This window comes from Fusarium coffeatum, assembly GCF_003316985.1.
Source record: "Fusarium coffeatum strain FIESC_28 chromosome Unknown BRIP53273_contig_219, whole genome shotgun sequence".
Taxonomy (NCBI): Eukaryota; Fungi; Ascomycota; class Sordariomycetes; order Hypocreales; family Nectriaceae; genus Fusarium; species Fusarium coffeatum.
The window spans coordinates 1-11,642 of record NW_022158012.1 but is presented as its reverse complement, the minus strand read 5'-3'; the positions used below and the strand labels follow the sequence as shown (position 1 = coordinate 11,642).

Sequence of the window (11,642 nt, the reverse complement as noted above, 5' to 3'; positions counted from 1 at the left end):
GGGGGTCAGCGACCTCTTTCTTTAACCAAGTAGCCAAGGCACCTTCCAACGTCTAGTCTACGGCCTCACCTTCACCTTGTCATTAATTAATTAATCTTCAACCTCTGTGCGCGTTTCTTTCTTTTCAAGTGTTTCACGGCTGATCTATGACGATATTCCATTCGCCAGAAGAGGCTTAGAGCCCGCTTTTATCACCGTCTCGGAGGCACCGTCTGAAGTCGATGCTTCTTTTTCAGGGTCGAAAGTGACAGGAAGGAGGAATGGAATAGAATGGGATCACCACGATGATGCGCGCTCAGCTCAGGCCGAAGATATGAGCCGCGTTAGAAGATCTGGTGCTAACCAACCAGCTCCTTACCTCGCCGTTGGGTTGGGCTGGATTGTGCCCAGAACTGTCATCGTCATTGGATTGTTTGATCTGCGTCTTAATGCAGGAGTTATATCCCATCCTATACGAAGAGGGTTGCTGAGCTGGCAATGCGAAGACAGCAAACAGTTGAACTCAACTCGATCGATTCCTATCCTTCTGGTCATTCATTGACCAGGTACCCTACTCTCTGAACCGTTCAAGACCTTGCGATGATCAATTTTGGTGCATTTCTTCCACATGGTCTGTGTCGAAGCAACGAAACAACCTAGAGCACGTCCAAGTTAAAGAGTGGGTTGATGCTCACTCCATTTCTCACGCTCCTGATTTTATTTAGCAGTCTGGGCAGCCTAGTCTATCCGGGCATGGTCTTTTTTTGCAATTATAGCTGATGTCGAAACAGAAGCACGTCCCTCACAAGCGGATTTCCCGTTAACATCCCGCAGAATTGATTGGCTTCAGCTTGTCCATCTCATTCATGCAAATGCTTGCAATGTCTCTGCAGGGATCCCTAGAGAGACGGGGCATCCTTGTTCATGAGCCAGGATCCCTCGACATCTGGTGACAAGAATCCGGGTGTCGTCTCTTATCTCTTTGGTCCACGACTTAACTTCCATGCTTGCATTTCTCCCCTCTTCTTCTCGTTCTTTGTGGTCCTGTCCTTCTTTTCAGCTTATGCAGTCTGTTGACTGGCTTTGACGATTCGTTTCTTACATTCATTTACCTTTTATGTTTAGTCTGTCGTTTCCTTCTCATCTTTATTACATACATTCTCGAGGCGAGCTGCGCTCATCACCGTAGCCCTTTTTCACTCTTTTTGACCAATCTTCAACTCGAATGCTCCTAGTGATCAACACATCTTATACCCTTTGACTATTGACCAACGAACCAGTGTTGCAACACATCTCCCATCCTTGGCTTGCGTCTTGAATCAACTTTGCCACTTTGTGTGACAACCCTTTGAACAAATCATACCTCATATTCCGTCATCTTATAAGCCATGAGTCCGATAGAAGGGCCTCCTTCTACTCGGTCCGGCCGACCATGGGTTTGGGATAAGCCCAGCTCAGTTATGAACTTTGAAAGGTAGACTGAGCAACGGAACAAGTCATGTCTATTCACGATAGTGAACTAACTCAGCTTAGTATTTCGGAAGAGCCTGGCTCATCGACTACACGACCCCCGACTGGCCGCACTCGAGGCTTCACTTCTTCTTCAGGACGACAAACCGTCAAATGGCCCTTTCACAGTTTCAGCAACTCGAGATCCTCCATCAGTTACGTTCGTCGCCCTTCCAACTCTCGGTCCATTCCGCAAAGCTCAGGCTCTTTGCCTCGTCGTGCTGCCGGCAGCATCAGCCGTTCTGTCTCCAGCATCCTTGGTAGCGACATTATTCCCGATTATGTAGTCAATTTCATGCGGGGCGAGACGCCCGAGTCTCTCGCCCAGAGGCACCGTATTCCGGACAGCCCTGAGCCAGGACAGTTTCATCGCACTCCAACAGGTCATCTCGATATCTCACCGGGCAACTCAAGGCCAGGCACTCCAAGAGCCGAACATGAAAAGATGCTAGTTGAGGAACGACCACTACGAACCAGGTCCCTCATGACAGGATGGAGAGGTGGAGTTGGGCTCAACATGTTTGTGGCCTTTCTCATTCTCGCGGCTGCTGTGACTTGTCTTGCCCTCGCCTCTGCAAAGGGACACATGGCGACCTGGGAGTCGACGTTGATGCAGGGCAATACGACCACAGTTGAGGGTATCTCTCGGGGAATTATGGCTGCCGTCAACATTTTCGCTATCGCCCTTATCGCCGGAGCCAACTATGTCGTTCAAATTCTCAACAGCCCAACCCGCGCCGAAGTGGACAATGCCCACCAGAACTTTGAGTGGCTCGATGTCGGTATTCCTTCGCTGCGAAACCTGTCACTCATTTCTTCGACTAGGGCCACGCTATCTGGAATCATGATGGCGTTTGCCCTTGTCTCTCAAGTGATGTAAGCAAGATAGAGTGTGCTGGTTGGACACCAGTCATGGCTAACAGCTTCCAGATATAATGCCGTAATTATTACAACTGAACACTCTGACAAGTCTAACGCATCACTTAACGTCAATGGACCTCTGCTTGCCGCAATCACACTCGTAAACCTCGTTCTCATCTTTACCTATATGATCGTTATCGCTCTGGCTCTCACTCGACAATCTTTCAACCCGCTGGTCACGCTTGGCGATGCACTTACTTCGTTTCTTGCGGATCCCGACTACAGCACCCAGGATTCGTGTCTGATGACTAAAGGAGAGGTCAAGAAGGGACTATGGGGTGAGCGAGAGGGCAAGTACTGGTATGCTCAGTCAAGCTACTGGTACAATATCCCTTCTCCTCGCCGATGGACCGTTTGGGTCTTGACATGGATTATGCCTGTGGGCTTGACAGCGACAGCCGTGGCCCTGGGGGCTATGGAGAACCCAAAGAAGGCATTTTCGACATTTGGCAAGGCGGCAGTGGTATATGAGCTACCTTCGGGAATGTCGCGATCCGGGCTGGCCATTGTTGCAGCGCTTCCTCAGCTTCTTTTGGGTCTTCTGTATCTCTCAAGCAATGCGCTGCTGACACTGTTTTTCCTATCCCACGAATTCTCGCAGTTCTCGTCGCAGCTGCTTCCATTTCGGATATCTTCCGGTCAGCCACTGGGTGCACAGACGACTTCTCTGTACCTGACCCTGCCTCGACCTTTATCCTGGATGCTCTTTTTCCTGATTACCGCCATGGCTTATCTTCTTAGCCAGGGTGTTCTGCTCGTTTCCGTGGACAGTAGCCAAGGATCGACCACAGGCATTGGGTTCAGCCCCCTGCCTTTACTTCTGCTCCTTGTGCTTCTCGTGGTGCTGGCATCCGGAGTTGCTGTCCTATCACTCCGAAAGGTGGATCCCCGGGGTGCCGTGGAGAGTGGAGCACCGGCCGGCAACCCATTGGCCTTGGTAGGCGGAACATGTTCGGCAGTCTTGAGCGCACGATGCCACCGCGTACCGAGAGAAGGCGGTGTTGAAACGCTTGAGGTTCGATGGGGTGTTGTGCGAGAGGGTGTGGGGATGAACGCAGGCCATGCGACCTTCTCTGGAAGGCCCGTGGGAGATATTATGGTTGGAAGAGCGTACGCATGAAATTTATTTGATATGGAAGCTTTTGAGTACTGTTGTTAATGTCTATATGGATGATATACCTGGCGTCTAATGGTTAAGCTATAATGAGGAAAAGTTTGGGTAGTCAAGCATTCAAATTCGTGTCTGTTGTTCTCTATTAACTTAAGACTGAACATGTATTCATTGTGTTGGCGTAACGTCCCTAAGATGTTCATGTACAAGCAGAGATCAGATACCCAACAGAAATATTGACATCTGTAAATCTCCTGACAAGATGTGACTGATCGCCAGACTGGGGAACGATAATCGTCAACCTAGATAATCAAAAATGGGTCATGGGCTCATCAAAGATCAAGAGCGAAAACGAAACGAATCACTCAGAGGTCAGTTTAAAAGGATGGTGCCAGCAACAGATGATTTGAGCCAAACCCCCACATTCGCTGCATCGACCATCAATCGCGAAAGATAGTCTAAGCATTGGGCAGCTTTGTTGATTATGAATTCTTGGTAAGGATTGACTGGCGTAGCAGCTTACTCCTCTCTTAGCCAAGCAATGCGTGTCAACAAAGAGACGCTCCAGATATCCTGACTTTAACACAGAACGGAAACTTTTTGTTCTCGACCTTGTTGGATAAAGTGTAGAAGCTGCCTGCCTAGATTCGCTGGTTCGGTTAGACAGGGGTAAATCTTATAAGGATAAGCCACACTTGACCCAACTAAAATGCGTCCCCATGCGTTGGTCATACGATTCAGTGCCACATCAGCCCAAAGGTCGGTCGTTTCTTACAATTAGAAGACTCATGATTGGTCAGACACTACGTTTTTCTTCCATTTCGGGATCTCCTGCCTGCCCTGCCTGCTTTTGGTTCGCTTCGGTTCGGAAAGCACTTTGAGTTGGCGGTGTTTACCTTGCGTGGCAGGCGCGACCCTCCCAAGTTTAGGAGGTACCTCCCTTTGCTGGAGAAACCCGCAAGGGTACTTGCGGCAGTGTTGGAGTATTGTAGACAAGGTGGGTTCAGTCCAGGTACCAATAGACAACCTTAAGAAGGAGGACCTCCTTTTGAAGTGACCGACCTTGGTAGTACTTAAACTCTCTCGCTCGACCCTTTCTTTCCTCTTCTTTGACCTTGATTTTTACACAAATAACGTCTCATCTTTTTCGCACTCACCACTTGGCTCCCTCAACTACCTACAAACCACGCTGATCTCTTGTCAACTGCTCGATTATTATAATCACCTCGACTGCCACTTACACACAACCAAGTCTTTCGCATTCAGACTTGCAACACCGTCAAAATGACTTACACCATGACTGCCCACCTCTGCAAGCAAATCTACGCTTCATGGCGCCAGGCTCGACAACCTTCTCCCGAACTGGCTCTGCCAAACCAGACTCCCTCGTCTCTGATGCGCCCTGCCTCTCGATCTCCTTCACCTCCTGCTCAACGCTCTGAGCGACGCCCATCAAATGCTTCAGACTCAGACTGGGCCCCCAACAGACGTCACTAAGGAAGACTCGAGATTGTTTGTTTTCCTCACTTACGACTTATGAAACGAGTCGACTTATTGCATTGGGAACACGAGCACGGAATCTGGCGCACATGACTTGTTTACGGAGTTTTCCTTTTTATCAGCATTCACAATTCTGCAACTTTCTTGGAGACACTGGCAACTCTCTTCCTGACGACCCTTTCCGATCAGAGGGAAAAATTGGCAAACCCCCAACAAGAATAACATCAATGGGCCATCTCAGGCGAGATGCAGCAAAAACAGCCCAGAAAGGGTGGGGCTCGTTCGCGACCTTCCAGGACCACAAGGTGTCAATCACGGCATTTCGTGCCATAATGGCATAATCCAGGCACTTGTACAGGAGTACTTTGTACTCCTGTACATGACTTGCACCTCCGGTTAACGAAAGAAGGAAACCCAACTTGATATGTGGGTTTGTCGCTTTCTTTGGATTTTTCAGGCACCAGAAGAGACATACAGCTGCAGACAGGAGAGCGAGTCTTTGTTCATAAGCAAAGGTTTCTTTCCTCTTTTTCTTTATTTGTTTAATTGTGCAGTGGTTGGAAACAACGACCACTTTCTCTCCATAGATACCCAAAATGAAACACTATATTCCCAATCACAGGCAAACCTATCCATCTCCTCACAAGTCAGATTCCCAATCTCATTCTTCAACCCCCTGACCACTCATGACTCAATTTGGATAACAGTGGCATGACCATCTGCCCACACCACATGCCCCTGCAATCGGGTCCCCCCGCTAGCTGCCATGCTTTGCGGGGTGTATTGACTTACAGGTTTACCACAAAGAGAGATTGTGGCTGGTGAATGTGATATTGTTACACTTATGGTCTTCCTGTTCTCGAAAATTCGAGACGATTCACAAGCTAGTAAGCATCTCTGATGCTTAGTTGCTATGGCGATCACTCCAAGGTTTCCAAAACTTCTTTTAGCCTGCCCTCCGGGTATTACAGGAATTAGCCTCCAAAAGCACAAGAGATGAAATAATTTGCACACTTGATGATAGCTTAGACTAATACTTAAGCCTTGGAAAACATTGTACTCAATAAATCCAATGCCAATCAACACAAAAGCTGGCGTTTTACCCCAGACGACACATCCACACAGTTTACCCCGGATTTCAGCCCTGAGTTGCAACTCAACTCAGACACGAAAGTTTCTTCTCCTCGGATCGGATCGGCTTTCCAAACTCGTATCACAGCCTCTTCCGAACCGAACTATTGAAGCTTATGTGCAGCTCAGCCATGTCATCCGCTTCCTTGTTCAGCCCTGTGTCTATTAATAGCACCAATGCATCTGCGCTCATTCTGACTCCAGTCTCAAGTCAAGTTGAACCACAAGATCGGATATTATGGTCAGTATTGTGATGAATTGCTCACTACAGATTTACTGGATAAACAAAACCACTGTTATGTTACTCTCCAGTCGCTTCCACTGTCGCTTTTAATTTCCGTCGATTCGTTTCTCATCAGTCCAAGTTAAAATAAATCCCATGTTCCTCTCAGTCTCCATGCCGTTCCTGGCCCTGATCTGGCCTTGTCTATATCCAATGACGACGACTGGGTTCTGTGTTCTTATGCAAATCCTTCCAGAGCCAACCCAATGGTCATATCCGCTCGTCTCTGAAGGCTGTTTAAACATCTTCTACATGCCCTCCGTAATGTTGAATATACTCTCCGCCGCCTCCGCCTCCAACGCCGGCTATTTAGCTTGCATCGCTCCCGTCTGCTAGGCCGGCGTCTCTACATCGCCGACGCAGCCATAGTGTCGATGGTTGGCTTGGCCTTTCGTGACGCCTGTTCTTCCTCTCCACTGCCATCTGGCGAATCTTGCAGGGCCACATTGCCCTGGATACGTCGCTTGGCGGTCTTCTTCTCTGCCTCTGTGATGTTCTCTGCGTTCTTTCGCATGTCGGGAGTCCACTGTGGCTCACTAGGCGTGTGTCCAACAGACATTCCTACTCGGACCTGTTTGGTATGTTAGCAACTGGCAACTTCTCCTCATGCTATGTGATCAACTTACCAGAGTTTCAAGAGCATCATTGCCATTGTCCACAAGATCATCATCAAACACCATTCTTCCAGGTTCAAATAGCAACAAGATTGTGCTGCCACCGAATTTAAAGTATCCAAGCTCCTCAGCACGCTGAACCTTGTCGCCTTCATTGCGAGTGATGACAGTACTTCCCACCATCATAGCACCCACACAGATGACCATGACACGGCCGTGACATTCGCTATCGATGGGCACGAGAACTCTCACGTTCTCTCCGTACACATCCAGTGCTGATCGAATGGCCATAGGGTTGACGGTATAATACTCACCCTCGATCGTCTTGGGCTTACCCATGATACCGTCGACGGGAATATGGAAACGGTGGTAGTCCTGGGGAGCCAGTCTGAAAATACCCAGTGCTCCACCTTCAAATCGCGATACATCCTCAGGATAGGCATCTCCCAGGAGTCTCTTCATATTGAATTCGCGACCCTTGACCCAAATCTTGGTGGCAGTGGTGAGGGAGTTGAAGACAACACTGCGGCAGTCGGCTGGTGATACAATAATGTGAGGGTTATGAGGTGCTGAGCAAGGACGAGCACCAGGCTTAAGAGCACGATAGAAGAACTCATTGAAGTTGTTAAACTCCTCGAGTGGTAGCAGAACCTCAGACATATCGAGACCGTGGAAAGCGATGAACTTCTCAATCTCGTCCTTGGACGCGGGATCGTCAAACTTCTTACCCTGCTTAATACTGAGGTTCTTAAGCAGCTTTCGGACTAGGTGGATATTAGCAATCTTTCTCAAGTAGTCTTGTGAAGTCCAGTGCTATACTTACTTCGCTTGTTCTCCATATCCCGAGACTTGAGACCCTTGTACAGAAGACGAATTCCTAATCTGACATAGACACTCATCTTCTCCTCGTTGATCTGTCCTGTTAGGCGGTCTTGGACAAGAATATTGGCTGAGTTTGCACCCAGCTTATATCCACCGTATGAGATCTTGGTGATGACCTTTGAGTACCACTTGCGCTGAGCCTGACTGGCAGTGACAAATCCACCCACCAGGACGCTGTTGACTTGTCTCCAGTCTTGACTAGCGCAAGTCGCGATATGGGTAACGATGTCAGCATCCTTGCGCTTGTTGAGTCGTGGTTGATGGCAGATGGGACATTCACGAATCTCGACCACATGCTCTTCGCCGCGATCGTCACCACTGTCAGACTTGTCGAGCGGATCACTCTCTTCGTCTGCAGGTGTCTTCAGTGTGGGGACGTTGGAAGACGGTGTCTGGGTTCCCGAAGCATTCAGGTCCAGGTCGCTGGGATTCTCTGAGGCGTCATGATGATTGTTGCCGTGACGAGATGGGTGCAGGAGGTTCTTCATTTCGGGAACGAGATGCTTTAATTTGTCCCCAGTCGTGGCTGATGATCGTCTTCGCCCCTCCAACTGGTCTTCCAAGCAAATGACAGCCTCATCCATAGTAAGCTCCCAGTTCTCTTCATCGTCAGCATCTCGGTGAGGGAATCGTGAAAAGAAGGTATCAATAGTAGTCTCGGTAAGTGTGGAACCCAAAGCCTCAAGCATTGTTGTAAGTTCGATTCTGCTGATTCGGCCACTCTCATCAGCATCATATTGTCGAAGCATGGCCCGCCAGAACTGTTGTCGCAGAGCATCATACGGCATGTACTTGGCGCGAAGGTACAGGACAGGGTTGTGCTTCTTCTCCCACTTTTCAAGATCCTTTAACTTGAGCGGCACTGTGTAGTCGTGGAAGTCGGCATCGCCAGCATCCTGAGCGACTGCATCAGGATCGGAACCGGTGTTGGCAAGGGCATCGGCTGGCGAAAGCATGTTTGCAGTGGGTGCTGAAGTAGGAGCTGCTGTTTGAGTGGCCGTTGTTGTGCTGTTGCTTGATGCGTGCTTGCTTAATGGTGGTCGCATCATCTTGCTGATGCTTGAAGAAGAGTTGGAGCGCGACATAGCGAGCTTCTTGAAGCGCGACCTGGAAGGAAGCGCCTCGGCTTGCGCGGGCACATTGAGGTCGTACAGTCTAGTTTCAGGGTTGGCCTTGGGGGCTCGCTCGATCATCTGATGGATTGGGAGGTTGCAGGAAGCAATGAAGTCGTTTCCGGAGTACTTGTCATGGTCAATGACAGTGAAAGAGAATGAGTATTTCTGCTCGTGGCTCTGAACTTGGAACAGCATCTTTTCGTTGAAAACAGGGTTCAGGTTATGACGGATGCGACGAGTGCGATACGTCTTCTTGCCGAGAGATGCAACGACAAATGGATCCATATCGAAGCTTGTGCGTGTCAAATTAGACTCGGGTGGCAGGTCTGTGATTTTGACCACCTCGAGGTAGATAACGCCGACGACATCGAAGCCATCGCTAGCAAATGCGTAAGGCTTGTTGCGTCTTCTCTTCTTCAATCCACGGATTCGCAGTCGGCGCTTACGCTTGACCGGGTCTTGTTCTTGGTCATCTCCTGAATCAGACTCGCTCGAGTCAGAATCGTCTTCATCAAATTCGTCATCATCATCGTCGCTGGGACTGTCTTGATTGTTGGTGGTGGGGGCCAGATTAGGTGTCATGGACGGCGTGACATTGCGAGAGCCGGTGGGGGCGGCGCCAACTAGAGCTTGAAATTTGTCGGAGATTTCCTGTGGTGTAGCTGACGGGTTCGTTGAGTCGAAGAGGGAGAACTGCAGCTGAACCTCTCCGGAGACAACGCTCGTCTTCTTGCCGGGACGCTTGCTCTTGAGGCGATACCAGGTCGGTTCTTGTTCGACCTTTCCGTTGCCGAAGATCTCTTCAAGTGCGAGATCAAATTCACCCATGTAGTCTTTTCCGAATCGATCCTTGTCCCAGCAAATAACATCTAGAATGAGGTTTTGGGTGGAAGTAAGAGGGATTTCTTCGGAAACGTTCCATTCTGGGTTGAGTGTCTTGGGAACATCGTTGGTTACGATTCGAGATTCGCCGGAGGAAACAATGATGTACTGAGAAAATGATTGTCAGTATTTTTGAAGGATGTTGTGAGGATGTTGTTTGAGGGGAGCTCACAGGATCGGATGTGCCGCTGCGATCTTTGGCTGCGAGGTCTTTTCCCTGTTGCACCGTTAGCAATTGTTTATAGTTTAACTTGATTGGCAATATCGTTGCCCTGTGCCAGTCGCCGTATTGTGGTCGACTGGCTGACAGGCGGTGATGCAGCAGAACCAGTGAAGGTGGTTTTGGGTTTCGCAGGTGGCCGCGAGGGTAAGCATAAGCACAAGCAAGTACATACTCTTATAATCCAAACTCTCAAAGCCAGACCATTTCCAGCGTCCCTAGAAGGGCTCGCGCTATCATGCTTTGACCTCATGGGGGGACTGTTGCTGCGATTGTTTTTGCCTGTTCCGTTGCCGTTGCTGACGGAGATTGTTGCGGAGGAGGAAGAGGAAGATCGAGAGGAGGGTTTGAGTCGTGTTGGGATGATGCGCACCATGACGGAAGAAAAGGCCTTGGCTAGGCCTGTAGTGGACAGCTGGAGCTCTGAGTCCCAGTGAGGACAGTACCTAATGGATGGTAGGTGAGGTGGGTGATAGATCGATCGACAGCGGGGTTACTGCACTGGTGGCCCTGAAAAGCAACCCCCGTAGTGGGTGTGGTGTCTCAGGCTCGGCCTCAGCTCAGGCTGAATTCCAGGTGATGACGTCCACTCAAGGTGCCCTGTAACCTGTTACAGAAATGTCGTCCCTCCACCAAACCCAGGGGAAAGGGCCAAGATAATGGTGGAAGTCGAGTGACCGGATTGGTGGGGATGCTCGGTAAGGCGGAGATCCAAAGGTCAAGGGGTCGGGTTGGGTTGGTCCAGAAAAGTGACGTAGCAATCAATCCAAGACGGGGTTTACCAACAGCCAGGAACCAAAGATCAAATCGTACCTAATTGAGGTAGAGAAGTTATTGATGTAGAGGATATTCCCTCAACCCAAACTCAAATAATTCTTTCTCGTTCGTGTCGATTTGAATCAAAGCTTAGGTAGGCAGGTAGCTTAGCTTATTCGCGTCGTTTTATTCGTTTCGGGAATGCGCCCAGTTCAGCTCATCAGCTCTAAATTGTTTGCATGGATGAAACTCCTTTTTTTCGGCCCCTTTTTCAATGCGGCTGTATAAGTGGCCGTGTCGTAAGTCACCTTGGTCAATATGCGACATGCGCTCGCACTCTTTGTCCGTCTGCTTTGCTTCCTTCTCGATGATTGTGATTGCACTGCCCGTAAAGGATCGTATCCTATCGTAGCGTCGTCGTAACGTCGGTGCCGGGTTACTCTCTCACGAGTGACGAAAGGCCAAGCCACAGCCAAGCCTTGTTATCGATGTCAGCGCCGAAGGTGGGATGAGGAACGCGTAAAGTTTCTAGGTAAAGTCTGTAAAGGCGTCGACCAAAATATAAGGATGATATCCGTCGATAGTTTAGTTGAGTGGGAGGTATCGACCATCAAAGGTATTTCGAGTAGGATTGGACGAGCAGGTAGAATATAAGAAGAATTGCGATTCAAATTAAAAACCAACTCGGTTATATAGACGAGACGGGTCGTTGAATTAAACAAAAAAAAAAAAAAAAAAA

The 11,642-nt window shown here is 49.2% G+C and overlaps 3 protein-coding genes across 3 annotated transcripts; 2 read left to right on the top strand and 1 right to left on the bottom strand.

Annotated features, from left to right (window-relative positions):
- Positions 1–1,367: 1,367 nt before the first annotated feature.
- FIESC28_08959 (uncharacterized protein) lies at positions 1,368–3,529 on the top strand (the record flags this gene model as incomplete). The annotated part of the gene is made up of 3 exons (XM_031163096.1): positions 1,368–1,453; positions 1,513–2,364; positions 2,419–3,529. 3 exons carry the CDS (start codon positions 1,368–1,370, stop codon positions 3,527–3,529), a joined length of 2,049 nt encoding a protein of 682 aa, XP_031012847.1.
- Positions 3,530–4,804: 1,275 nt separating this feature from the next.
- Positions 4,805–5,017, top strand: FIESC28_08958 (uncharacterized protein; the record flags this gene model as incomplete). The annotated part of the gene is made up of 1 exon (XM_031163095.1): positions 4,805–5,017. The coding sequence occupies one exon, from the start codon at positions 4,805–4,807 to the stop codon at positions 5,015–5,017; it is 213 nt and encodes a 70-aa protein (XP_031012846.1).
- A 1,763-nt stretch (positions 5,018–6,780) lies between these two features.
- FIESC28_08957 (uncharacterized protein) lies at positions 6,781–10,523 on the bottom strand (the record flags this gene model as incomplete). Its single annotated transcript, XM_031163094.1, has 5 exons — positions 6,781–7,005; positions 7,061–7,812; positions 7,872–10,035; positions 10,100–10,144; positions 10,323–10,523. 5 exons carry the CDS (start codon positions 10,521–10,523, stop codon positions 6,781–6,783), a joined length of 3,387 nt encoding a protein of 1,128 aa, XP_031012845.1.
- Between the last annotated feature and the right edge of the window lie 1,119 nt (positions 10,524–11,642).